The sequence below is a fragment of the Fukomys damarensis genome, unplaced genomic scaffold (assembly GCF_012274545.1).
Source record: "Fukomys damarensis isolate Sample0158 unplaced genomic scaffold, DMR_v1.0_HiC HiC_scaffold_36, whole genome shotgun sequence".
Classification (NCBI taxonomy): Eukaryota; Metazoa; Chordata; class Mammalia; order Rodentia; family Bathyergidae; genus Fukomys; species Fukomys damarensis.
The window spans coordinates 30350122-30377974 of record NW_022900948.1 but is presented as its reverse complement, the minus strand read 5'-3'; the positions used below and the strand labels follow the sequence as shown (position 1 = coordinate 30377974).

General features: G+C 52.7%; 1 protein-coding gene across 4 annotated transcripts in view; it reads right to left on the bottom strand.

The window, feature by feature from the left end:
* Col27a1 (collagen type XXVII alpha 1 chain) overlaps positions 1 to 27853 on the bottom strand; it is a 118522-nt gene that overhangs the window by 86545 nt on the left and 4124 nt on the right. For 3 of the 4 annotated variants that reach the window (XR_783328.3, XR_783327.3, XM_010639422.3), the window contains exons 2-5: positions 23853 to 23923; positions 18919 to 20675; positions 11674 to 11727; positions 8212 to 8265 (exon numbers count right to left, since the gene is read on the bottom strand). Coding sequence is in view for 2 of the 4 variants with exons in the window: in XM_010639422.3 (XP_010637724.1) it covers positions 8212 to 8265; positions 11674 to 11727; positions 18919 to 20675; positions 23853 to 23923 (1936 nt within the window). In the remaining 2 variants the exon portion in view is untranslated. Of the gene's footprint in view, positions 1 to 8211; positions 8266 to 11673; positions 11728 to 18918; positions 20676 to 23852; positions 23924 to 27853 lie in introns of those variants that run through there. The other variant, XM_033759157.1, reaches the window with a different exon arrangement.

The window sequence follows — 27853 nt, the reverse complement described above, 5'->3', positions numbered from 1 at the left end:
CCCCATTTTACAGAAGAGGAAACTGAGGCAGAGCAAAGCTATGAGGTGTGACCAATGCAGTAAATGTTTAAATGTTCAAACATTTATGACAGTAAGTCACATTGTCATTAACCACCATCACGATACTATTGCTCGCTTAAAACATACCTCACTCATCATTCTGGTCACATTATGAAGCTGTCCTGGAAGTCCCCTTTCGTGAGTATCACAGTTGTACTATCGTGGGAGCCTCAATGTCCTAAATAGATCTAAAATCTTTACAGTGGCACTCAGCAGCAGCATTTACCATATTTTTAAAATCACACCTCAGAAAGATATTAATGAAGAGGACTTCCAGAACTGCTTCAGAAAGTGGGGAGAGAAATAGGACTAGTGCGTTCAGAGTAAGAGGGGGTATCGTGAGGAGGATTAATGGCAATGCTTATTTTATGGTAACAATTTTTTGAACTTTAAACATTAACCATATATTTTGATCGCTCCTGTATGTTACTTGTCAAAGATAACACAATTCATGCAAGGGATTTAGACCCAGGCAGTCTGGTCACACTTCAGCAGAGCACAGAGAAAAATTCCACACCAGTGATAGATGGAAGACAGGACACTGGGAGAGCTGCACTCACTGACACATAAATCCTTGCAGGGAGTCACGACTGAGAGGTGGCTGCAGGAAGGCCAGGAGGAGCCACATGAAGGTGCAGCCCAGGGGATCCCCAAGGTACCTCTGGTCAGGTAGGGAGTGACTTTGGGGATAGAGAAGACTATACGTTTTTTTAGCCAACCTTCTGCAAAAGCCCCAGTCAGAGATCAAAGAATGTATAAAGTCTAACAAGCCATTTCCCTCTTGGTGGAGCAAGAATCTGGTCACCAGATTCAGCTCTGCAACCAATGAGACCTCGAGCAAGCCACTTGTACAGGGAATGGTAGACTCCGCCTGGACTAGACAGCAGGCCCCTACTATAGCAAGCAGTGCGAGAGCACTGTGGGAATGGGAACTGTACTCAGCATATTTCCTGCAGGTAGGTCTAGGACATGACTCAAGCGAGGGCTCTAGGGGGCTGAGGTGAAGAGAAAAGATGAGAAAAGCTGAGATAGAGGAGGAGGGCATCAGAAAAGACTGGGAGATTATGGGCTGGAAGCTCCCTGTATAAACTATCTCTGATCTCAAGTACCTACAACAGGGCCCAGCTAGGAAGAGTCATCATAGAATAACTCATGAATGAACAAATGAGTGAATGGGCCCTCAAGAGACAGCAGTAGGGGACTGGGTCAGATCTGAAGCTTTTGAAGATTTCCACCACTGCTACTACTATTTCATGGGTTTAGAAGTGCTGGCCAATGTAATAAGACAAGAAAAACAAATAAGAGCTACTAACATTTGAGAAGAAAGAGACAAAAGTATGTCCTTCGCAAACCACATGAATGCCTATCTAAAATATTCAGAACTCAGTGAAACACTAGTAGAACTAATAAGATACCTCAGTGAAAAGGATGGTCATAAATTAAACAGAAAAAGTACAAAAATACAAAAACCCGAGTTTTCTTCACTAGCTGAGAGGCTGCTAGAAAATATAATAGGGGAGACTATTCCAATCATAACAGCAACAAAATAAAAAAATTCCTAAGTATAAACTTGAAAAGAAATGTGCAGAAATTATGCAATAAAAACTAAAAAAGTTTACCAAAAAATGTTTTTAAAACTCAACCAAATGGGAAAACATGCCAAATGTGTGCACAGGAAAGCTTAATATTTTAAAGATGTTAGTTCTTTATAAATTAATATATACATTTCATACAATTCCAATAAAAATCCTTTTCCTTTTCTTTTTCTGTTTCTTTTTTTTTTTTTTTTTTTTTTTTTCTCTTTTGTGCCTTCCCTCTTTTTTTTTTTTTTTTTTTGGTACAGGGAATTGAACTCAGTTTTTTTTTTTTTTTTTTTTTTTTTTTTTTTTTTTTTTTGGTACCCCTGATGTGAACTCAGGTCCTTGCACTTGCAAGGCAGGCCACCAAAAAAGCCTTTTCTTAAAGGAAATTAAGGTGGCCATAAAGTTTGCTGAACAGGAAAAATAGCCAGAAATATTTTTAAAAGAAAAGGAGAAGGGAAACACATAGTGCAATAAATGTCACATGAAATAGTATTTTACTAGCATACAGATATACAAACAGGTCAATAAAATTATCATAGGATGGTCTGAAATAGACCCTGGCCTGTCATATAACAATCAGTTGAAGAAAGGGTATTTAATAATTGGTTAAAAATGAGGGTAAAAATGTGGAAGGCCTACTTTATATTTCATTACAATCCATTAAGATTAATCCAAGATGGTTTAAAAATTTTAATAGTACAGGGCCAGGGATTTAGCTCAGTGGTGCTACTGCGGGCCTCACAGCAGAAGGTCCCAATTTTGATCTCTGGTACCCCCCCAAAAAATTTAATAGTACAAATTACATTATGAAATGACTAGGAATAAAAGTGACTATCTGTCTGATCTTAAGGTGGAAAAGACACTTCCAAGTATAAAAACAAAATAGGGCTTGGGGTGTAGCTCACTTGTAGAGTACATACTTAGCATGTATAAGGCCCTGGGTTCAACCCCAGCACGAGGAAGGGAAGGAAGGAAGGAAAAAAGAAATAATAAATTTTACCTATCTGTTGAGCCCTCTCCAAATTAAATGACATATCATAAATTCCTAGTAAGTTAGCTATTAGTATTTTTATTAGCTGTAGTACATGTTTATAGTACACAACATTTATATGCCCTGTGGAGAGTTGATAGATTATATAATGCATCTTAACATCTAAATTCTTTATTTAATTCCCTTTCCTTCTTTAAAAAAATAATACTTCCATTTATAAAAAGTAATTATGAATGTCCTTAATAGGCAAACAACAAACTGGAAAATATCTGCAACACAGGTGAAATTTTAATAACCTTAATGTATAAATATAAATAATTTTTACAGGTCAATAACAAATGACACCATCCCAACAACAAAAATAAACTAATTCACAGATGATAAAAGGCAAATAAAAGTGGATGTAAGAGAAAAATTCATCTCATACATGAGCAGAGAGTAAACTGTGAATTCATCTATCTATCTATCTATCTATCTATCTATCTATCTATCTATCTATCTATTAGGGCCAGAGACTTAGCTCAGTGGTTCTGCCTCCTGCATCACAAGTGCAAGGACCTGAGTTTGATCCCTGTTATCAAAAAAAAAAAAAATCAAATCTATCTATCTATCATCTATCTATTGTGGAACTGGGGAATGAATCCAGGGTCTTCACACTGAGCTACAATCCCCAATCCTTTGTTACTTTTTATTTTGAGACATGGTTTCACTAAGTTGACTAGGCTGAGCTCAAACTTGCACTTCCGCCACAGACTTCAGGGATTACAAAATAGGATTACAAGCATACGCCACCACACCTGGCTGGAAATAGAACATCTTCTTTGTTTTTTCTTTCTTTCTTCTTTCCTGCAGTGCTGGGGATTGAATCCAGGGCTTTGCATGTTTCAGGCAATGCTCTACCACTGAGCTACATCCCAAGCCCTTTTTAAAATTTATTTTGAGACAAGATTGCACTAAGTTGTCCAGGCTGGGTTTGAACTTGCAATCCTCCCTACTGGAGCATCCCAGAGTGCTGGGATTAAAGGGATGCACCACTGTGCCCAGCTCCAATTGTTTTCTTTTAATATTCCTCTAATGCTAACAGCAGCATGAAATGATTTAATCTTTCTGGAAAGCAGATATTACAATAACAATAACAGCAGATATTCATAGCTTTTATGTTCAAGGCACATGACACATTATTTATATGTTTCCATATATATATCTTGGCACATATAAATACACATATACACACTCAGGTTCATCCTCAGAACAATCCTATGAGGGGTGAACTATTACTATGCCTATTTTAAAGTAGTGGAAACTGAGACCCTAAACTGAGAGTCTACTAACTTTGCCCAAGTCATACATCCAGCAAATGGGGGAATCAGGATTTAAACTCAGGTGCACTGGCTTCTGAGTTCATGCTAGCAACTCTATTTTTATGAATTTACCCTACAGATATAGTTAGATATTCCGACACTTATATACAACAACGTTCTTCAAGATAATACTGAACTCCTGGATGCTCAACGGGCAAGATTGGACATCAGACACGAGGATGCTAGCCTTGCCATCTGCTTGAAGCATGATGCTGGACAAGTTACTTAGCCACTTCAGACCTTCGTTTTCTCATCCATAAAATGGGGTCATAACATCTGCCCTGCAAAGTGTGTGAAGCTCTTGGGAAGGACTGCTCACACACTCAGTGCTCACCACAGCAATCATGTGGCTGGGTCTGAGGCCTAAGAACCCCATGGGGCCATCTCCACCCCTTCCCCACAGCTCTGCCAGCAGCCACCTGCTCACAGAGCCTCCTCTCCTGCCTGCCTGTGTCCTGGGGCCAAGGTAATCCTGGCTAATTCACTGCTGAATTCACAGGGTCAGAGCACCTGTCTGCCCCAGAGTGGCCTCGCTGGCACCTCTGGTCCACAGCTCCTCCCTTGAGCAAGGGCCTTGCATCCCACTGAACACCCCACCTTGGTAACAGCCGCCCCTGGGACAGCGCCTGGACCCCCACAGGTCCCACAGGCCTGGGGACAAGCCAGCTTCTCAGGTGGCCTGAGAGGCCTTTGCAAATCTCCCCTGACCATTTCACCTCTGCTGCAGTCCATTCTATCTTCCCGCTGCTCCTCAGATAAAGTACAAAATTCCCCTGTACCTGCGGCCCTCCCCAGCCTTTTCTTACCCTTTCACCAACTTGCCCACCACTCTAGACCTCAGTTCAGTCCTTCCACCACCTAGGAAGGTGGCCTTCACCTCCCATGGCAGATGAAGCCCTATCTGAGGGGCTGTCAGCATTCCACGCCTCTCACAGAGTCCTAGACCCCTCACCACACTGTAACTCCGCTTATTGTATGATCTGCTTCTCCTCCTTGCTCTCCACCTCTGCACTCCTCAAGGGCAGGGACAGTGCCTCTCACTGCCCACTTGAACCTGGTGCCCAGCACAGGCTGACAGCTGACCACCACAACTACCCTGCCACAGTACTTCCCATGGACCAGCCCTACACAAGAGACACAGAAGGAACTCAGTCACTCCTCATGAGGACTTGAAGTCACTTTCTGGACGAGGAAACTGAGACATGGAAAGATCAAATGCTTTGCCTACAGTCACAGAGGTAGGAGGTGAAGGAGCTGGGATTCGAACTTGAGTCACTGGGCTTGGGAGTCTGTGCTCTTCACTACTGCACTTTCCAAAAGCCAACTGCATAATTGAATCCAGCCAGTGACTCTGTACTGAGCCACCTTCCCAAGGTTATTCCAGAGCCCTCAACCTCAACTCCAGGAAGCAGCTGGAGCCCGCTTTTTGCCAGAAATGAGCATGGCGCCTATGGGTACAGACCCCAGGCACAGCCTGGACTCTGGGAGAGGCCAGTTGGGTAAAGCCTGAGCTAACCATCAAGACTGCGGAGCCCCCAAAGCTCCTACCACAGACAAACTCAAGGATCCAATCCCTGGTAACTGAGGCATTGGGCATCTTACCTTGCCTTTGGCCTGCCACCCCTGGGTACCTCAAGAAGGAGAAGTTCCCTCATCTTTCCTCTTTTCCGTTCTGTGATCTTCTCAGTGCACCTGTCAGTCCCACCCTTGCAGCAAGCTCCTGAGCTCCTGAGGCTGAAGCCTGAGCTAAAGGACAGGACAACAGCCAACCCAGACAAGAGCAGGCTCTGTGTCACCAGGGTACATAGTAGGTACTCAATAAACCAAGGAGAGTGAGTAGATGGGGAGCCCTGGCAGCAGCAGCCGTGGAAGCCAACCCTGTACTGGAAAAGGAGGTCCCAGCACCAACCCCCAAGGGCACCACAGGCCCCAGGCTCTGAAGAACAGTGGGGAGCCTTTTAGCAAAACCCCACCCCTAGTCTGCTCCAGGGACAGCCCCTGCCTTAACTCCGTGCCATGTGAGATCATAGCCAGCCTGGACCAGGCCAAGCACACAGGTGGCCTCCACCCAACTGCTCTTCCCTGGGGGATTTCTGCTTACCCTGGGCTCAGGCCAAGTGTCCAGGCAAAGGCATGACCACTGCTCCACATCCCTGGCATTTTATACATGCCTCAGGGAGAGATGCAGCTTCTGGCTCCAGTATCTTCTCTGAAATTCACACCCTCTTCCTTGCACACCCAGTCTCTCTGCAAGGCCTGGGCAGCCAACACAGGGCTTGCATTAAGCCACTTGGCCCTTGCAGTTAGCTTAGCAAAGAATGACTTTGGAGCTGGAGTCCTGTCCCTAAAGCTACGTTCACAGGTTTCAGCTCCATGTGGTGGCAGGAGGAACCATCTGCTAGAGACAAGACTCCATGGCCACACCCTCAGCTGCTTTTCCAAATGCAAAGAGAAGCAGCTGAGAGTCCCTTGTTCTGTCCTACCATGGTATATCTGTTCAGGACAGGAGAGGGATGCTGTGAGTCTGGCACAAGACCCCTCCATGCTTCAGGGTGAGCAGGGTCAGCATAGGTCAGCCTGGGCTGCAGGGAGATGGGTGGGCATTGCTGCCACAGCAGCAGGGGTCAGTCAGGAGCAGTTGAGCAGGGCAAAGCAGCTGCTTTGCTGATCATGAGCCTCTTGATGGACCCAGGGCCTCCGTAAAGCAGAACAAGTCTCCAAAGGAGGCCGGCTCTGCCTGGAGAGACAGGTTCCTAGGTTGGGTCTTAATCTGCCTGTACCCCAGTCTCCCTGTCAGTGAGTGTTGTAGCCCCACACTTATCTCTTCAGTCTTTGTGGGGCTCAAATGAGACAAGCCTGGAAGTGCATATAGTGTTGCACATAAGGGTGCAAGAATGGGGGTGACAGTCACCAGCATCTGCCAGCTGCTGGGCACCAGACATCCGGGGCCTTCACCACCTGCCTCCCAAGAAGCCAGAGAGTCCCTGTGTAGCCAGAGAGTCACAGGTCTCTGGGAGCCGAGGCCAGTGCCCCTGTGGCTCCATGCAAGGACCCACCATGGGAGACTGGCACCTTATAGCCACATCCCCAGGGCCGCTCAGATGCAACCTCAGTTCACAACCCAAGCTGGAAGCCAAAGGAGCCAGCTCCAAGAATTTGAACAGCCAGGCATGGAAGCTGATCAGCCACTCACTCTGCGTGGCTCTAGTCCTAACAGATAAAGGCTTTCCTTAAACCCTCGACCTTTGCAATTGGATTAGTAAAGAATGACCTTGGGCCCCAGCCAATCAAAGCCCAGAGGCCGGCATACTTTCAACACAGGCACTGCCCTTTAACTTCCAGGACTTGGCATCCTCTCCCTCGCCCCCCATTTATTTTTCCACCCCCTCAGTCCATGCACTGCCCGCTCTAGGAGCACACTCTGGAGTTCCACAGCTAGGGGCCAAGGGCAAGCCAGCGTATTCCAAGAAGGCTCTCTGGGGAAGAGGCATCTCACTGGCTGCCCCAGACTCCCTCTCTAGCTCAGAGCACCCCAGAGCTCCAGAATGTCTCTCCGCCAATGAGCCCTGCCTGGCTCCCAAATGCAATGTCACCTCGGCCTCTCTCCTGGATTCCAGGTTCGGTCACCCAGGCTAACACTCGGGAGTCGCTGCCTCTCACCTCACATCCGCCTGTGTCCTCCCATACCCAAGCCAGCCCTGGCTTCCCTTCTTATCACATCACTCTCACCTTGGCTTTGATCTCCACCCCAATTCATCCTGCCCACGGCATCCAGAGATCGCTCTAAAGCACAGTCTTTACACACCTGGAGATCTTTCTAAAACATGATCCTCACAGGTCCCTCCCAAGCCCACAACCATCTCCTCAGGGTACATCTTAAACCCTGGTGAACTTTCTGTCCCTAGCCTGACATTCAAGGCCCTCCCTATGGAGCAACAAGTTGCCTTTTTGCCTGCTCCCCTTTGAGGGTTCCAGAGTCAGTCTGCCTTTCCCTCCCAATCTCTTCCAACCAGAACCCAAACTCAGGACTCCTCCTGGACCTCTAGCCCCAGAAGAGGCCCAGCACTGGGAGAGAGCAAACTCAGGGAGCCTCTAGCCTGCATGGGACTCCACCATGATCCTAAAGTTTTTCCGCCAAGGAAGCTCCCCAAATGTGGTCCCTCACCCCAGCACCTACTCCACCAGCACCTCTGCAGACCCCACAGCAAATACTCACTTTGGCACCAGGAGGCCCAGGCAGGCCTGGGTTTCCATATGGCCCAGGAGGACCCTAAAGGGAGACAAAGAGAAGGTAAGAGAAAAGAGAAGTCACCCCTCTTCGGACAACAATGCCCACCACCTTCATTCCACATACAGCTGAGAGGCCCCCTGACGCACGTTGTCACAGTGTCCACACGGTTATGGTCACTCAGCCTACTTCTAGGGGGCTCTGGAAGCCTGGAGCTGCAGGAACCTTCCCACACCCTATCTCATGTCACCCTGTTTCCCTCCGGAGTAGATGGCAGGCACTTGCTAGGCATAGGTGCTAGGAGTTGGCACAGGAAAATGAAGTCAGTGCTCACAGAGGTTTATAACCATTCCAGGTCATACAGTTGCTAAGAGCCAGAGCTGAACCTTAACCTCAGACCTGTCAGGATGCAAGATCCTACCCCTGAATTTTACCACCTCTCTGTACCCAGCCTCTCAGCCCAGCCACATCAAGCCTCCCAGCTTCCCTGGGCTCAAACTACACTTAGCTCTTTGTTTTTCTCTAGCGTGCCTGGTACCAGCTGTTCCTACCACTGGCCATGTCTTGCCCATATATCCCTTCTGGCTAAAATCAGAACGCATCCCCTGAGGCATGGCTCAAAGGTGACCTCTTCCAGGGACCCTTCCCAGATTGCTCCAGCCTAAAGTGGTCTCTCCATGCTTTGGACTCCAGTGGCCTTTGGTTGGAGGTGAGAGTTTACTGGGGTGGGGGGCACTGGGGTCCTTCTGAACAAAGGTCACAGTATGTGATCAGCACCAGCCACAGACCCCGGCATCCTCCAGAGACCACAGAGCAGCTAGGAAGACAGATGCAAAGTAAAGGGCTCAGTCAAGGTTGCACAGCAGAGTTTGGCCAAGTGAGAACACTCCAAACCCAGTTTGCTCATGGCACTCGAGTGTCCCAGGCCAGCTCCACACCCTGGGACAGGTGGCTCCTGTCATGTCGGCTTTCACCGGCAAGAGCCCTGGCTGCAGATTTGGAGCCCGCAGAGTCGGGTAATAGACAATTACCAGGAGGAAAAGTCTGGGGCAGTGGGAGTAGGAAGGGGCATCTGGAGGGGTCCACCAGCCCCAACCAAAACCACCACCCTCTGGATTTGGTCCTCATCCTGGGCCCACTCAGCTCCTTGGTCTAATCTGTGCATGTACTGCCTTCCTCCCAGATCCCAGCTGCAGCCCGTCACATTCCAACCAAAGCCCCTCCCTCTTCCTCAATGCCTGAGCAGGGACCCTCCCCTCCTCGAAACACACAGGAAGCAACAGGGTCCAGACTGCACTGGGCCTGGGGAATTTCTAAGTGCCACGTGTGACCCTCCTTCTAAAATTATCAGCCATCCTGCCCCCTCCCACCACACAGTCTCCCGGCACGTGGATGGAATGCACCCCTCACCAGCCTCAGTCTCCTGTAAATGATGGGGGCCAGTGATCTCTGGAAAACCTCCTATGTCCCCACAGCGCAGGCTCCCTGGCTCTAACCGGAGCTCAGGCTAGGTGGGATGTTGAAGGAAGGTTCCTGATGCCCAGCTCCCCCCGGACCAGACATGGCACATGCATGGTCAAGAGTGGCCACCTCTCCTCAGTCGTACCCCCTGCTGCCCCATAGATGGTGAGCTACAGATCTCAGCCCCCATCTGCAGTCTGCAAGGCCTTCCTGTTTCTCACTCCCACTTCCCACCCTTCTCCAGTCACTGCCTTGCAGAGAAACGAGGCACATAGTTGACCCGGAGCCAAGCAGACCAATTCTATAAATGTTGCAGCCCAGAAAGCCGGGTGGGGGAGGGCTCAGGGATTTCCCCCATGTCCACAGCAGGGGGAGTGTGTGGAGGTGGGAAGTGTCAGGCCACAAGCCTTTGGTGACCTCAGGTAAGACCCTGAGCCCAAGGCCACCATCTGTGCAGAGAGGCAGTGGGGCAGTTTAATCCAGCATTCTGTTATCTTTGGAATTTTATGATCTATGGAATTTCCAGTCTAGAAATAGGATGGTGGGGGGTGGGGCCAGCACAGAGCCTGGAAGCAGGTCAGAAGAGCCAGAGGAACCGTGGAAATGCCTCTCCACGATCCTAGGCTTCATAAACAGAGAAACTGAGGCCAGGAAGAGAGATGGGACTATTCCTGGTGGGAATATACCCAACTCCCAACCATTTTCCCAGCACCAGGGTACTGTGCTAGGCATCGGGTAAGACAAGGACACAGACACGGCACTGGGAGACAAGGGTTGGCTGAAGAGGGAAGAACTGGTGCGGTAGACAGGGCAGAAGGTGGGCTCTAGAGTCAGAGAGCCTCAAGTAACAACCATTCAGAGCCTCGGTTTTCTTCTTTATAACATGAGGATAACATTGGAAACTACTCCTCAAGATGGCCAGGAAGATAGAATGAGACTGTCAAAGAGTTCAGTGGTGAAGACTTGTAGAGAGATCCCTGTCTTCCAGGGGGCTCCAAGGAGGGGTCATCATCAGAAAAGGAAGTGGCCCCTGACCTTAGCGATGAATGGAAGAGGAGTTTGCAAAGGAGACCTGCCAAGTAGAGGGGACAGTGGCGTAGAGGGCAAAGGCAGTCCCAGGGTGGGCTGGGAGCAGGGTAGCTTGCCCGGGCCTGCAATGCTAGGTCTTGTCAGGGTGCTATAGGCTGCAAGGTCCCATGTCAGGCAGTGCCTGCAATACCTGCCTTGTCCTCAGTCTGGGCATGCACTTCCTGGAGACTCGGAAGCCAGGAGGAAATGTGGCTTCAGAGAGCAAATTCCAGAGCTGTGGGCCCAGGGATCCCAGAGCCAGGTCTGGAGGGAGCTGGGGCAGAGAAACTGTATAACCAGAGCCAGCCACTGGGCTCAAAGCTAAAAATATGCCCCAGGCAGTTATCTCTGCCAGGCCCTGCCAGGCACCCAGCGTGGGAAAGGCTGATTCAGCCTGAGCATGGATGTGAGTGACATGGGTCTCTGCCCTCCCTCTCGGGAAGGGCACAGTTTTCCCTCTAAGGAAAGCCTGGGCTTGGCCATTTCCTACTCACTTTCCTAGTCTCTAAGGTGACAGTGATCACACTGACCCACAGAGGACAAATAAGTAAGCGTAAAGTGACAGCAGGTAGAGCACAGAGCTATTGTCACCCTGAGGCACGAGCTAGCTCACACTGACCACCGCAGCTCCACCCAGCTGTCCTCCAGCCTCGCTCCCACCCAGGAGCTCAGCTCTTTCTCAAAGATGGACTTCAAGACCTCCCCCTACAAGCTGTAAGCGTGATGCCTAGGACAAACACCCTGCAAGAAGGCATTGTCATCCCAAGCCACATCAGCCCACAGAGCACCTCCTAGAGACCTATGACTACCCACAATGCACAAAATGGAGAACAGGTGCTAGCAAGGGTCAGGGAAGGGCCTTAGGACACAATGCAAACTGGGACCTCAGGGGAATAGGTCACAGGGGCCAAGGACACTTACCCGAAGCCCTCGTGGGCCAGGAGGTCCAGGTAGCCCAGGAAGCCCAGGAGGACCCTGAACAGGAAGCAAAAAGACAGTGTAAAACAGTGCCCAGAAGCAGCAGAGAATTCAAGCAATCATTCAACAATCCTGCCCAGAGCTGTGGACATGCCATGGCTAGAAGGAGCGTCTCCTGAGGTTCTGTCCCAAGGAACTCATGTTCTTGGAGGCTTTCAGGCCTCTCAAATATAGCAGCTGCTGCCTCCCAGTCTTTGAAGTTCTCATCTTTCATCACTCAGATAAGTTACAGTGTCACTTCCTCCATACAGCCTTCTCTGATCCCTTCCCCAAGTCCCCCTTTACCCTCCAAAGACTGTTCTATTACTGGGAAGTTATCTGCAAATACCCGTCTCTCCCAGCAGATCATGGGCTCCTCAAAGGAACCAATAAGATATGAGTCATCTCTATCCCTGGGGCTCAGCCAACTGTTTAATAAAATAAAACAGCAAGGAACCTCAGAACTCAGCCAAGTCTCTCCAGAGCCAGAGCAGAGAAGGGAATTGGCCTAGGTTACACCGAGCATCTTCATACCATGAACAGACAGCAGCACATCAAAAGTGCAATCGCAGGCTTTCCAGTCATCTGGGCCTGGGTTCAAATCCTTATACTGCCACTCAGCAGCTGGGTTCAGTAATTCCCACCCCATGGAATTGTTTCAAGGGTGATGAGAGACAGTAAATGTCTAGCACGGTGCCTGCTACATCACTGGCATGCAAATGTTCTCTGCTCTCACCCTACATTGCGGCTCCCTGGGCACCTTCGAGAGCTCCACACAGCTCTCCTGCTTCCACTCTCTCTTCCACTGTTTCCCTCTCCAGTCCCTCCACACAGCCTCCTTCTCCTTCCTCAGCAACTCTCCTGCTCAGCAGCATTTAATGGATCCCTGCTTCCCAAAGAGGGAGGCCTGACCCTGAACAGGCGTTTCAGAAGCACCTGTCTGGCTCTGTCTCTCCTCCCTGCACACTAGAGGGGAGGCAGCCAAGCAGACTGACTAAGCAGAGGGCTGATCTCTGTTCAAATCCTGACTTGATCACCCCATTGCCCCGGGCTTTGTGCAATTCCTTCTGCCCATCTGAGTCTCAGAGACTCCCCCTTTACAATGGGTCCAACAGCGACTGTCCCATCTACCCCAGAGCAGTCCCTGGGGATGAGCTAAGTGCCTGATAAGATGCCCTGAGCTCGAAGTCTTCGCAGGAAGCCAGGCTTTCGAGGATATGTGAGGCCTGGGGAATTCATTTGTTTCAAATAACAGTCAATGAGATTCCAGGTTTCCTGCCCAGAGTTAAAGTCAGCGTTGAAAAGTCAGAATGCTTTGGCTGGTAATTAATCCGGATCTCACGCTGGGCAGTCTCAGCTCACAGAGCCGGCTTGTGAACACCACGTGCCTGCTCGTCCATAAATAAAGATCAGAGAGCTCCAGACTGGCAGATAGGATGCCAAGCCCTGCAGTCATTGGGCAAGAGCCTGAGGGGATGGAGGAGGAGCTGGTGAGGACCCCAGGTAAGTCCCTGCCTCTATGTAACTGGGGACACCTCCTGCCAAACTGGGGGCAGCCTGCCTTCCACGGCACATCGAGGGCAGAGCATGGTCTCTGGTTCTATGTCTGCCCGAGGGACTGGGACTGGGGGACTGGGGACAGACCACCTTCCTTTCCTGCTCTGGGGGAGCAGCACAGTACAGTGTAAGATAGGGGTCGTGGTCTCACACCAGATACCCTCACTTACCAGGCTTGATGGTTTGGCCAAGCTACTTTCAGCCTCCAAACTTGCATTTCTCAAACTTCCACCAAATGAGGGTCATAATAGCTTGTACCTGCACATAACCTATAAAATGTGCTAATCCTGCTGCCTGGTGTGCAGTTATTGCTAAAAAAATGAGAGCTGTTACTTCTTTTAGGCAAGCTCCTGGAACTTCCCCACTCAAAAGTTTGAGCCAACTTCTTTTACATGTTTTGGGGAGAGAGCAAAGGTTGTCCCTTACTACAAGATCCTTCTTGGTTCAATTCTCCCAGGTGAACAGGAATGAATTAAAGGAAAATGCTGGCACCAAGATTAAGCATTGCTATGAGTATAAAACGCTCTTTTGATGGATGAGAAAGCAGAGAGAAACTCAGAGAGGCAATGTGACTTGCCCAAGGCCACATAGCTAATAAGAGACAGTGCCTGCACTCAAACCTGGGAGTGTCGGATCCGTTCTGTTCCCCTGGGCAGCTTCTACAAGGACAATGCCCATCAGGTGTGTTTTTGACTAGGTGTGCAGCCTTGAGAAAGTCCCTTGTCCTCTGTGGCCATCTGAGGCTCAGAACCTTCCCAGCATGGGCTTCTCCTAAGTTGTGGGGGCTTCAGAGGGGTTATTAGGTGGGAGAAGAATATCAGGTCATCCTGGTCTCATGCAGCCTAAAGTCAAGGCTCAGAGGGGTGCAAAGAGGGACAGGGTCCATGGGGTGTGGCTCCCTGATGAGGCCACAGCTGCAGAGGCCTGGTCACTCCCTCTTGGCATTTCTTCTGCCCTAGAAATGGGGGAGTCCAGGCTGGAGTCTGACCTCATCCACTACATCTGCAGAGCAGACTCAAGTGCCAGCCAAGATCCAAGGCCCGGCTTGCTGATGTCAGCTCACGGCCCAACTCCTTGACATGGCAGCCCAGGTCCCAGCTGCAGGCCTGGCGAAGGGGCTGGGGCCACCAGCTGCTCAGCTCCGCCTCAGGCCTGACCTGTTCCCACTCAGTGATTGCTTTGTTGGTGGTGGCGAGGGTGGGTACCCCGTGCCCCCTCCTCTGGTCGGAGACCCTGTCTGTTCTGCAGTGGAAAAATGCTGCCGTTTCTTTCCAGGGCCTGAAGTCGGAGCGGGTGACTCTGGGATGATTCATGGGGCCAGGGTGGGATTTTCCACTCCATACTGCAAACAACAGGGCCTCTGAGAGGGCCCAGAGCGGAGGGGCGGGAGCTGGGGAACAGGCCCATTCTGGGGGAGGCCATGGAGGCCTGGGCCTGGGGTGCACGCAAACATAGTCATGGAAACGACCAAGCTGCCACTCCAAGCTCTCCCCAAGGTCCTGCCCTCCCACACCCGGACTGGGGATCCTATCCCACAGAACAAGTCTGCCCTTGTGCCCAGATGGAGCAGCCCACCCTCCAGGCCTTGCAGGAGGAAGGCAGTCCTGGCTGGCATCTCCCTGGCAGTCAGAACCAGGAGACATTTCACAGGCCTGGGATCTAGGAGAGTAGAGGCCTGGCCAGGGCACACTGCTCACGGCCATGTGACCCTGGGCAATGACCTGGGCAGTGACCTCTAGGCCTCTGCTCTGCACCTGTTACCTGGAGGGGGTGGGCAGGTGCTGCAAGAGCCCCTCCCATTGGGACCATCTGAGCTCACAATGATCCCAAGCGTATCCCATAGTGTGCTGAGCATTCCGGTCTCTGTCCTGGAGAAGGGACTGCTGGACAGAGCTCCTCTATAGGAACCCAGCTCTAGGTGGCCCTAAGCAAATTAGCCCCTCTCCCTGTGTCTCCAGGCCTCAGTTTGTCCAGTTGTGAAATGGGATTACCACGCTTATCTTCAGAGACAATACTCATGTGTGCACACTACTTACTCTCCCTTTGCCCCCAGATCCTTTCTGGGCCCTGGGAGCTGGTGACCTGCGCACACCACACCGCCCTCCCACCTAGGGATTTCCTTGCCCTTGGGCTTGGCTTTGGTGAGGGTAGGAAATGGGATATCCTAGCAAAAGGAAGTGGCAGACAAGAGAGGAAAGGATTCTCTCCTGCTCCTTCCCTGCTGTGCTCTGCAGGGCCGAACTCCAGTCGGAGACCCTGGCTCAAAGTTTTAGCCCTTGCTAGGCTTTGGTAACATCTTTCCTGGCCCTAGTGCCTTCTGGCTGGGGTTTCTAGGCAGTGCTTCCCTAGTCCCCTGCTGGGCCCTCTGATGTCGCCTGCATCCTGTACCTGGTCTCAGTGGCCCTGGCCCTGCCTGGAGCCCACTGACCCAGTGTGCGTACTGCTCGGCACAAAGCAAAGCCCCACGGCTACCTCACTCTCCACAGTCCAGGTGATGCTGGTTAAAGAGAACATCTCAGGATCCAGCCTGTTTCTAACCACCCAAAGCAGAGGGCCCTGGAGACACCAAGAGATTCACCTCAAGACAGGCTGTGGTCTGGGACTCCCAGCAGCGTGAAGATGAAAACAAATCTGGAAGCTCACGGAGAAGCCGTGAGTGCAGCGGTGGGAGAAGAGGGGCAGTCCCACCCCACGCCCTCACCCCAGCTCGTCCGCGGCAGCACACCCTCATCCACTCTGCCTCAAGTTCTTCCGGCTTCACCAGCCCCCCTCGTCATGGCCACAGAAATCCTCAAGGACCCAGGCCAGTGCCGATTACGGTATCTATCCCCTCCCCTCACTGAATGCTCCCAACTCTGGGAAGGTAGGTCATACCCTATCTCTATTTTACAGGGGCAGAAACTAAGGCTCAGAAAGGTTACGTGACTTGCCAGAGGGCATCAGGCACCTAGAAGGCCTTCCATCCACATTTTCATAAAGAAGGAACGGAAGCCAGGCATTCACAGGCGCACACCTCTAATCCCAGCACTCACTTCTGGAAGCCGAGGCACAAAGCTCACAAGTGCAAGTTCTGTCTGGGGAACTTAGCAACTTGTCTCAAAATAAAAGAGCAAAAAAGGGATGGGGATGAAGCTCAGTGCCAAGAGCCTGGGTTGAAACCCCAGCGCTGGGGGGGAAAGAATGAATGAATGAGAGACCATATAAGGGAATGACTTCCACCCAGGTTGTTCCACATCCAAAGCTCTCAAGCCTTGCAGTGCATGCGGCTGTGGGCCAGGCCCTCATCCCGGTCTCCTGAGGTGACTCTTGGGAGAAACACTAGTGCACACAGATGCCCATCCTGACGGCGACAGTGAGTAAGTCAGGCCTCCCTGGCCTCCTGGGCGTGCGGCTCCTGTGCAGCTTCTGTGCAGCAGCCACCCCGCCCCACCCGGCTTGCCAGCCCAGCTCGGCTTTCCCACGCTCCCTTCTGCAGCTCCTGCCAGGCCTGGGCCCAGCTTGGTGCCAGCCTCTGCCAGGCGGCTACAGGCCCCCTGCCCTGAGGACCACGGGTGGGCAAGGTAGCCTTCTCAGGTGCTGCTCTTATGTCACACAGGAGAGACTGAGCCCTGCGGCCACTTCCCAGAATACATCACTCTCTTTTTGTTTTTTGTTTTTTTGGTTTTTTAAGACAAGGTTTTACTATGAAGTTCAATCTAGCCCTGAATCCACTTGAATTTGCAACAATTCTCCTGCTTCAGCCTCCCAAGTGCTGGGATTACAGGCTTGTACCACCATGCTTGACTAAAACAGCTCCTGAATGTGACCAGCTATGGAAGCAGGAGACATGAAGCTCTTACCTTGAGGCTCAGGATAAGGTCTGGCTCAACTCTGAAGCCCCCACCTGCCTGCACCCCAGAGCTCTGAGTGGACCCTCAGCAGGGAGGAATGAAGTGTGCTGGAGTATGAACTTCATCTCTGCCTCCTAGGTGTTGTGTGCCCTCTGTGGGCACAGTTCCCTATCTCTTTCCCTGCCCAAGGAGGAGAGCTGAACTGGATGATCTCTGAACATCTACCAGCTGACCAGGTGGACTCCAGTGCCTTCTGTGACTATGCAGAGGCTCAAGGAGGGGAATTAGCAGGAGGTGAAGCAGAGCCCCTCACACCAGGGAGGACATGGCTCAGGCAGACAACAGGTCCAGAGCCAGATTCTGCACCCTGAACCCTGCCTCTGCTCCACTTCCGGTCACCCGGATGTGCCTTCCCCACTTTCCACACCTCAAGAGACACCTTGGAAGGGAGGGCCGGTCCCTCCACTCAGCTGTGACCCCTTCCTGAGCTCACAGCCTGCACATCCGGGGCGTATTCAGCTCGGGAGCGGAGCTGCTGGGGTCCAAGTCCAGAGTGGAGAAAGGAGAAAAGGTTCCTGGACCTCTCAGGAAAGCTGTGTGCCACCCTCCCCCGCAACACTCTCCACACTGCCAGTTCCACAACTCGGGACCCACAGAGAACACTGACACACCTGCAGAGCGACACATACCATTTCCGAAAGATCTGCAATGTGGTTACAACAAACGGGGCCCTTGGTCCCCTTGGAGACAGGCTGAATAAATATTATTCCTAATGATTATTAAAACTCATTAAGTATGTTTGGAAGGCCCAGGAATTCCCAGCATCTGCCACTGTGTCCACGTTGCAGGGAACCCTAACCTCAAACACAGAGCCCAATGGGACACCCAGGTCCAGGAAGGAGGGGGTGCTCACCGCACTGCGTTCATCTCCAAGAGGGAGAGGCCCGGGCCTGGGCAAACTCCATCCCATGCTTCCCCTGCCCAGAAAAAACTGACCTCCAGCTGTGGGAAGGTCGTTGCCTGGGAGACGGTCCCAGGCAGGCTGGAGGCATCGACCCTGAGACCATCTCCTGCACATGGAATGTTCTGCCTCTTTCCCTTCCCTGTTCGCGTCAGCCCACACTACCCCTCTTCATCCCAGACTCCTCTACCAGGGGCCACAAATCAAATGCCCATGGGTGCCAGCCCCGCAGGTAACAAATGGGTGATACGCCAGGCTGCTAAGATTCCAGTGGCTGAAGTGAGGACCTGTGGCAATAGCAGTGGTTGCTCCGTTTAAAGGGCCCGCCCAGGGACCACCACTCTTCCCACTTTCCAAGAGAAGCTAGTGGCTGAGTCTTTTCTAAGAACTCTCACAGTTTTTGACTGTTAGTAACTTAGGAGATTTTCAAAAGAAGAATGCTGCATGTGCCAAACAAAACACATCCAGGGCTACTCATATGCGATCTTGTCCCCAGCTCCCAGATGAGCTGCCAGGCCAGCAGGGGCCAGGGCAGGCACAGGGAGTAGGGAGCTGCTCAGCCCCTCACCGGGCATGACCTGGAGCTGCTAATGTCTTTCCTGAATGGCTTAGCAGAGCATGACCTTGGACCTCGGCCAACCAAAGCCCAGAGGTGCTCCTTCTGGGAGGCGGGTACACCAGACCTGCACTTGTCCCAGCAGATGCTGAGCATGCAGCAGGGTGTCCAGAGCAGGAGTTCCATGGCCAGCTTGCTGCTCCAGGCTGCTCCTTTCCCTTGCCCTTACCAGGAGCGGCCACTGGACCCAACTGCCCCACAGCCCACCACCACCCAAGCGGCACGCAGCCTCCACCCAGTCTTACCGGCATGCCGCAGTCTCCCTTGGGCCCTGGAGGCCCTATCAGCAGTGGGAAAGGTGTGGGTTCCACCAGGCGGAAGAAGGAGAAGCCACTGCTCGTGGGCTGGGGGCTGGAGAACAGGGCTCTCACCGGGGCTAAGGCCAGGGCTGGAGTGGTCTGCTGACTGGGTGGGGGCTGTCTAGGGCTGGGCCTTGTTGTCCGGCCGTTCAGGGGGGCATCCCCAACTGCCTTCCCAGGTTTGACGAGTTCGCGCTTCCAGGCGCTGCTCTTGGGTCCATCCTTTGAGGTTTCTGATGCAGTGAGTTTCTTGTTTCCAGTAAGGACAGAACCAGGAGAGAAGGTGGGAGGTGCTGTTCTGGGAGTCGCAGGGCCCAAGGCTGGAACCACCACTGTGGCTGATGGCCCAGCAGCTCTGGTAGAGCCAGAACTGGAAACAGAAGACAGGGGCAAAACTACAAGCTGAGGAGGTCTGTGGGTGCTGCTTCGGGTTGAGGCCGGCTTGCTGGCGTGGCTGGCTAGCCTGGCCTCAGTTTGGGCTACTGTAGGCAAGGTCTTAGAAGATCTGGCCATAGGAGGCTGGGCACTGAATGGCAGAGGTCGGGGCGTGATGAGGTTCCATTGGATGGGCTTCACCGTGAGACCAGAGGCCTTGGCAGGAGGAGGGTAGGGAGTGGGTGGCACAGGCTTCTGGGTGGGTGGGGCTGGCTTTGTGACTGAACGGGCAGCTGTTTTCTGGATCAGATGGGGGCTTCTCGCAGGGGCGACTGAAGGAGATGGGGTTGAAGCCTTGGTGGGGAGACTCTTGGGGATCTTGGTGGCTGTGATCTTCTGCAATGGTTGGGCAGCCGTAAGGTGGGTCCTGGTAGGGCTGGCAGGAGAGGATGGGGAAGAGGAAAGAGGTGCTTTATTGGCCGACAGCTTGGCAGGTGGCAATGGGGTCCGGGCTGAGCCTCCCCCTGCTGCTTGCTGGTGAGGCTCTGGAAGGTTTGTCCTTAGCGGCTTGGTGGGCGTGGTCACCATGGGTCCCCTGCCTGCTGGCCGTGCCCCCAGGGCCGGTGTGGCAGTGGTCAAGTTCTCCAGGCCTAGTAGGGCCAGGTTGGTCTGGAGGGCAAATGATCTGCCAGCCTCTAGGGGGAAGAGGGGTCCCAGCTGGGGCCGATAGGTATCAGCCTGTCCACACTGCTTCCTCAGGTGGGCACAGTAGTCATGAGCAACCCGCGTCACTGGGATGATACTGAACTGACAGAGGGCACCTTCAAACTGGACAGAGTGAGGGCTCATCTTCCCAAAGAGGAAGGAGCCCTGGGGGTCAAGCACGGAGTCTCTGTGGAAAGGCAGCGGGACAGGCACCCGGTGCTGCCCACAGGCCGTCACCAGGGTGACCATGCGGTTGCGGAGCTCGAGTGCCAGGTGGTGCCAGCGCCCATCATGAACATCAAGGTCAAAGGCCACAGAGTGCCGGGGCCCCAGGTGGATGACGGTCCTGCCAGGAAGGAACTGCAGGCCCAGCTGCAGCCTGTGCCTCTGGCTGCGGACAGCAAAGAGGAAGGCATGGTTGACCCGGTGGGAGCAGAGGCTCAGTACCAGTGCCAGCTCCGTGCCAAGGGCGGCGGGAATGATGGCGGCCGTGGGGGCCTGCAGCCGGGCCCGCTGCGTGACAATGAAGCCCAGCGGGAAAGGGATGATTCCTGGGGGAGCAGGGCTCTGGCCGCCTCCTGTCTTCGTCCAACTGAGGCCCAGCTGCTGGAGGACGTCCACATCTGGGAGGGAGGGGAAGAGAAGAGGACAATCAGGGCCTGCTCCGGTCAGGACCCCGGGTGCATGGACAGTGCTCCTGATTATTTGTTCACTCACCTGATCCCAACACTGCCCACGAGGGCAACCAAGTGTCACATTGGTGCCATCCAGCATGCACTGCGGCCTCCTGTCTAGCTACAGGACCTTGCTATCATGGCTAAGAACACAGACTTCCCAGGTTCATATCCCAGCTCTGCCACTTCCTAACCTTGGGACTTAGTTTCCCATTGATCAAGTGGAATGGCAATTAGACCACCTTCAGAAGGATGCTGTGCTGAGACATGAGTGAATACCTGCTTTAAAAAGTGTCTGGCACAAAAGGTGCCTTTTCAGGAAAAAGTTACTGGCACCTAAAGTAATGACAACCACCAAACACTAGTACCTGGAGGATCAGAGGCTGCCCAATGGTGACCTGTGTTACCCGCTTTCTCTTTTCGCAGAGGACCAGCGAGATGGGAATGGAAGTCACCAGAGCTTGGTAAGAATGTCCGGGGTGGCTCACCAGTCTCAGCACCTTCTCAGGAAGTCCCCTTCCCACCTGAGCTCCCTGGATGGAGCAGGTTAAGGGAGCTGCAAGCTGCTATCAGGAGGGAAGTGACATTTGCACCCACTCTTCCCCTGCGTGTGGCTTTGGGGAGAGCAGGGGAAGCAAACCCTGTCCTCTAGCAAAGCATGTGGACATCTGACCATGGTCTAGCCAGGTCACATCCGCACAGTAATTAGGCTGGCAGGTCTTGCCAGAGCAAAAGGAAGGTTTCCAGAGTGTTTATGGAAAAGCTTCCTGACCTTGCCTCTCCGGGTCACTTGCTCTTCAGCTGGCTGAGCTGCCGGTGTCTGCAGAAGCCGCTCTGGCTCCCAAACTCAAGCTCTGCAGGGAGACAGAGGCTGCTACCAGAACATCAGTGTAGGACAGGGCCTCAGGATCTGACCCTGTGCTCGGTGGTCGCTCCCAGATTGCTGGGTGCAAGGGCCATGCTGGAGTCTGAACACGGTATTTGGCACTTACTGCCTTCAGCTGACAACTGTGAGGGAGGTGGGTGGATGGGCAGATGGGTGGGTAAGAGAATGGTTGGACAAATGGATAGACAGGTGGACAGATATTCATCTGGACCCCTGGGGCAAACTGAGGCTGCCAACCTGGCCTACTGGATCCATAGCAGGCTCTAGAGTTAGCAGCTATGACTGAGAACCTGATCTGTGCACCTGGACCCTGAGCCGCAGTCTCCCCCATCCATTCCTGTAAAACGAGGCGATAAAGAGGGCCTGCATCCGAGGGCTGCTGGGAGGATGAAATGACCACCCTCCTCACCGTCCTCACACAAGATCTGCATCAACTATGTCTACCCGAGTCTCTTTTAGTCCTTGGGCCTCAACTTTCCTGCCTTTAAGACAAGGAGCTGGACCTGCTCTGGAGGCAGCACCGCGTGTTAACAGTGCTCTAAGGACACTACAGCTCCAAGGTTCCATGTCTATCACTTTCATTAGCTTGACGTTAAGGCCTCATTCTTCCCCAGGACCCATGGGCCTTTCATTCTCCCTCCAGTTCCTCCTCCCCATCCTTTCTTCCACTTCTGTCTATTCCCAGGTTCTAAGCTGAAATAAACCACTGCCTATGGATTCCCTTAGTAATAACAGATCTTGCATGTTTTAATCATGGACACCCTCTTATTAGTCACTATAAACTAGGAAAAATGGGAGAAGCCACTTGATTGAGGAAGAGGTGTAGGCTCTGTCGCTTCCCTTATCCCACCTTGACAGCCCTGAAGGCCCTTGAAGGGCCATGGGGATCCACAGCCAACCAGAGAAGACGGCATGAATGGGGTTCCCTTCTCATCCTTTCTAGTGCCTCTCAGCTTCCAGGGACCTCCAAAGACCATCTGCAACGAAGGGGCCAAGCGCCACACTCCGACACCTGGAGCTTTCAGAAGGCACTGACCCCAGGGGCCTACAGAGATAGGAAGGACTGTATTTGTCCCAACTGTTCAGGTTAATAAAATGATTAGTAACAAAAATAAAAATCAATATGCTTTGCATGCATCTTTCTCCTCAATTCACTCAGCAATCTACGGAGGAGGAGGAACTCTATTATCCTCACCTACAGATGAGTCAGACATAATAATGTGCCCAAGACCATACAGCTTAAAAAAGGCACAGCTGGGCCTGCAACCCCGGGCCCCTGACCCCTACATTTCTGTTTTTAGCCACTATGTTATCCTGCACTGGAGCCGCCCGAATTCATTGGAAGGCAGAGTGGAGACACTTCCAGAAACCCGCCAGCAGGGAAGACATTGGGGACAGGGAATGAATTCAACCCAGGGCCAGGATGGAAGGGCCTGGCCAGCTGGCCCTAGCAAGATCCCTTTATTACATAAACCTGGCTCCACACAGGCCCTCCCCAGCCCCCTCTGCCTGACTCAGGACTTTGGACAGCTGTTCACCTACTTTGTGGGGGAAGCAGCAAGCTCGGAAAATATGACATTTACCCAAAATGTTGCTGGGCAGCAGAAGTCTCTTCTGGGCACGGCCCTCCCCTCCCAGGGGTCCAATCCCTGTCCAGCAGCCAGGTCAGGCCACGGGGACTCCCGAGTGCTTGCTGCCTGCCCCAGAACACGGCGGGCATGGAGGGGAGGGGAAGGGCGGCTATTTTAGGAGGTGTCGTGGCTGCTTGACAAACAGATGTGGGAGAGGCTTCAGTTTCCAAGGGCAGCTGTACAGCCAGCCCACTGTTGCTCTGGGCCCCAGGGTGGCTTCTCAGGGACAGGCGGGAAAAGTGGGATCTCATGGGAAGGAGAAGGTGGGATCCCAGGCCTGGGCACGGCCGGGGTCTCCTCTGTGCAGTTCTTAGGGATTTACCCAAGGGACAAACAGGGACGACTGAGGCTGTGACCCCACAGCACTGTGTCCCAATAGGAACTTAAGGACAGTCTGTGTCCGTTTCTGCCCTGAGCTCTTCCTACCCCTCACAAAACTCCGTGATCCCTTCAAGCCCAAAGGGAATTGCCAATGACCGGCTCCATTCCCCTGATGGGCAAACAGAGACTGAGTTTCAGCTGGGTCCCAGATGTCCGGTGCCCTTGAGTAAGTTCTCAGGCCCCTTCCGCCCTCCTTTGTCCCCCTGGACAAAGAGAAGAGAAAATTACCTTCAGGAGCTCCTTGGGCGGAGGCCAGGTGACAGGCGAATGAGACTAAGATCCAGGCGAAGAGAAACCCCCTAGAGACGGGCAGACACAAGCACACATGGCATCAGCTTCCACCCCTCGAGCCCAGATCCGGCTGTGGGAGCTGCAATCGTGGCCCGACCCAGTCTCACCCAAGTCTCGCCCCTGTGAAGTGGGAGATGGGATACAAAAGACTGTCTCCAGGAGCCCATCAGAGCCTCCCCACTCTCAGGATACACCCAGGCCTCCAGGCACAGCCTCCGGCCGGGGACCCATGTGCATGGTACCAGCAGGGCACCATGTTTCATACATGGCTAAGCCAAGGTCACAGGACAGGAAGCTGCAGGTAGGAGTCCTTCACTGGTGTCAAGTCCAGGGTCCAGTTCAAAATCTGATGCTCCCTACCTTGGACCTCAGCCTTCCCCACCTGCAGTATGGCCTCATGCTCTTGAGTCCCTTCCCAAGGCCCCAGCCAATGGTTGCAGGGGCTGACAGTAGTCAGTGGGATACCAGACTGGTCTACTTGGGGACAGGGGCAGAGAAGTCTCCACATCCAAAGCCCATGCTATGCCACGGCAGCTGCCCACCTGGCTTTATGCTGCCAGAAGTGGAAGGAGAGAAAAGGGAGGAGACCCTGAGGAGTTGGGAAGACCTGGATGCAAACCCGGCCCTGGGCATCCCAGACATATAACCCAGGTGAGTCCCTCAACGTCCAGAGCCTGTCCCATCCTCTGCAGCATGGGCTCACACTCCGGCTCTTGCAGGCCAGGCCTGAGGGTGAAATCGGCTCCCGAAAGTGAAGGGCTTGGCCAGGCGCCACTCACTGTCCCTGCACTCTGGGGCCAGAAAGGGTTAAAGCTCTGCTCAGCAGCTCCTGCCAAGATGGGCAGGGGCAACGATCTGATTTCACCTTCCTGTGGGAGCAGCCACTGGCGACACCCGAAGCCACCCAGGGCATCTGATTCCCAGCCGGGCAGAGGGGAGGGCAGCACGTGGCCAGGGATGGCTGGGACGCAGGCAGGGAGAACCGTGCCAGGTGGGTGGCGTGGGCTAAAGCTGGCACAGACAGCTAGGCTGTCCCCAAACCTAGCATGGCATGATGCTAGGGACTCAGGAAACCCAGGTTCAATGTTGGGAGCCCCAGGGTTCTTGCCAAGCTCTCAGAGTGCCTTGAAAAATAAGCTCATACTCTGTTAGCGTCCCCTACTTTCCAATCCAAGAGCGATGACAATCAAGGATGACTTGGGTGCTGAGGAAGACCATGGCATTCATCTCCCAGAGCCTTCCTTCCTGTATGCTCCTTTGGGCATGGACTTCAGAGGATGCTGGGTGAATCCAGCCAGATAAGCCCAAGCCAATCCTAGGAATCTCATTTGCCATGCCAGTGACTGCTTTAGGCATGCAGAGGTGACCCAAATGTGACCAGGGAGATGTGAGTGATGCCTATCAGGAACCCTGAGGAGGAAGTGCTTCAAAGGGATAGAGAGAAGGTTTTCTTCTAGCCTTTGTATTGTGAAGTGAGAACATACTGCTTGGAGCTGCTGCAGCTATTTTGTCCATACGAGGTAACAAAGTCTCCAGAATACCGGAGGATAGAAGAATGGAAAAGAGTGGGTGTTTAATGACAATGGTGAGATGCTGAATTAACCAACCCTAGTGCTGGTCTTTTTGGGGCCTCTTGTTAAGGGAAGTAATAACCCTCCCTTATACTTAAATCACATGGCTCTGTGACTTCTGCTACTACAAGCATAAGGCACACTAACTGAAATGACACTCAGATGCTGATGACGGCCCCTTAAAAACCTTCTCCAGGTTCTGGGCCTTTGCACATGCCACTCTATCCTCTGGACATGACTCTGCCTGGTCAGTTCCTGTGCCGGCCACCTGCCAGTGTGGTCACTATCCATTTCCCTTTCTAGACAAAGCCCTGCAAAGGTAAAGACACCTGTCCTGTTTACTCCTGTATCCCCCGCATCTGGAAGACACACAACACCGGCGCCACAGAGCTCTGCAAGATGCATGTTACCCAGTATCATGGGACACTTTAAAAAGTGCCCCACTCCCAGCCTCCTCCCAGCTCTGACCCCCCCCCCGCCAAAGCAATAAGCCCCACCCCTTGGGATCACTTTAAAAAGTGCCCCCCCCCCAGCCCCCTCCCAGCTCTGACCCCCCCCCCAGCACAGCAATAAGCCTCAGCCCCCTTGTGATCTCTCCAAGCCTAAGCCAGCCTCCCTCACAGCCAGGCCTCCAGCTCACCCTGCAACCACAACAGGTCAGAGTACCACAGCCCTGGGGCCACCGGGCCGCCTGGCATGAAGGTGGGATGGACCCCTCAGGCCCAGGAGCTTGTTTCACCTAATAAACACAGAAAACTTGAGGCCCAGGGCACAGGGACTTCCTCAAGGTGACCCTGTGCACACTTCAGAGCATATCAATCTTCAGTCCTGTTTCCTACATGGGAACACCCAGGGGACTGTGGCCAGGTACACCAGGAACAGCTGCCCCCTGCATCCTAGTTTTGAACTTGCTTATTCCTTGTCAACTTGCTTCAGTATTTTATTTGTGCAGAAACATATAATGTGGCTGGTACACTATACTCTTCTCTTTCCTGAAGTCTTTCCTATTCATGCAGTTTGGGGTATTTTTGTTGTTTAATTAGTTTATGTATCACAATGGAATTTTGTTTTGCTCCTTCCTTGGAGAAACTGAATGTAACTGTTTTCTAATACAGAAGATACCATTCTTGCAAATAAATCATGCTATTTGTCACTTGATAATATGTCCTGAAGACAATCTTCTCAAAGGCTCTGAGAAGTCCTGCAATAAAGAATTTGGCTGCACTTTTTGTCCTCCAGCGGTCCCCCGATCTAGAGGACGAGGGACTCAGAAGACGCCAACCCTCACCTTCCCATGTTCCTTCAACCGCATCAGTTCCCAGCACAGCCCTGGGTCCTGGAGTCCTTGGCTGTGTTATGCCACACCCACCCTTCTAAGGATGCTTCCCAGCTGACAGAGAAGCTAGGTGTGAAGGATGAGGCACATGAACCACTTGCATCCTTCTTGGTCAAAGGGGAGATCGGCAGAAAGTCTTTCAAATCCCCACAGATCAGGGGGAAGACACAGAGAAGAGGCGGAATCCAGTCTTCTCCTCGGTTCCACTTCCTGACACCACAGCTTCCAGTCTGACAAATTCAACCCTGGCTCCGTTACTAACCTGCTGCCACCCCCTCATTCACCACCACACATACAACCAACCTTCTCAGAGCAGAATTCTGGGTGCGCTTGGCCCTCCAACTTCCCAAGCACAGAGCACATCTGAGGTGGACAAACTGCTAGGGGCCACATTCTTGTCCCACCACGTCTTTGGAGAGACGGACAGCTGAGGTCCACACAGGGAAACTTTGGTGAGCCTCCCGTGGAGAAGAAATCGAGATTTGTGGGCGCTTCCTACTTGCTCAACACCAGAGTCCCAGCCTTCGACCACAGGAGCAGAGATGCTGGTCTGGCCAGGCTGGGAACCATCTAAGTCAGCTCCAGGCCTGGAAAGTTGGCTCCCGGAGGGAGGCCCTGCCACTTCTTTCCTCCCGTTCCAATCCTGTTTAGGCTACTGCTAACAGCGTTTGGTGCCTGCACTGGCTCAGGCTTTGTTCTGCTAGATGTCTGTTCTCACCACTGCCTTGTGGGCTTTGGCTCTATGAACCCTGGGCTGCAGAATGTCAGGAAGGCCAGTGTGCGGTGGTCAGGGAGGGCAGGAGATGGCCAGAATGGGAGCCACAAGCAAGGGACCTTGGAGACAGCCTGGCCAGAAAGCCCTCCAAGGTAGGAAGCCAGGTGTTCCTGACCCCTGCAAAAGGCCTCCTGCCAAAGCATCAAACTTGACTGCTCCTGGGTGACTTAGGAGGCTGTTTGGATGGTTTCTCTTCTACCTGACTACCTGCACATGCCTGCACACACACAAACACACACACACACACACACACACA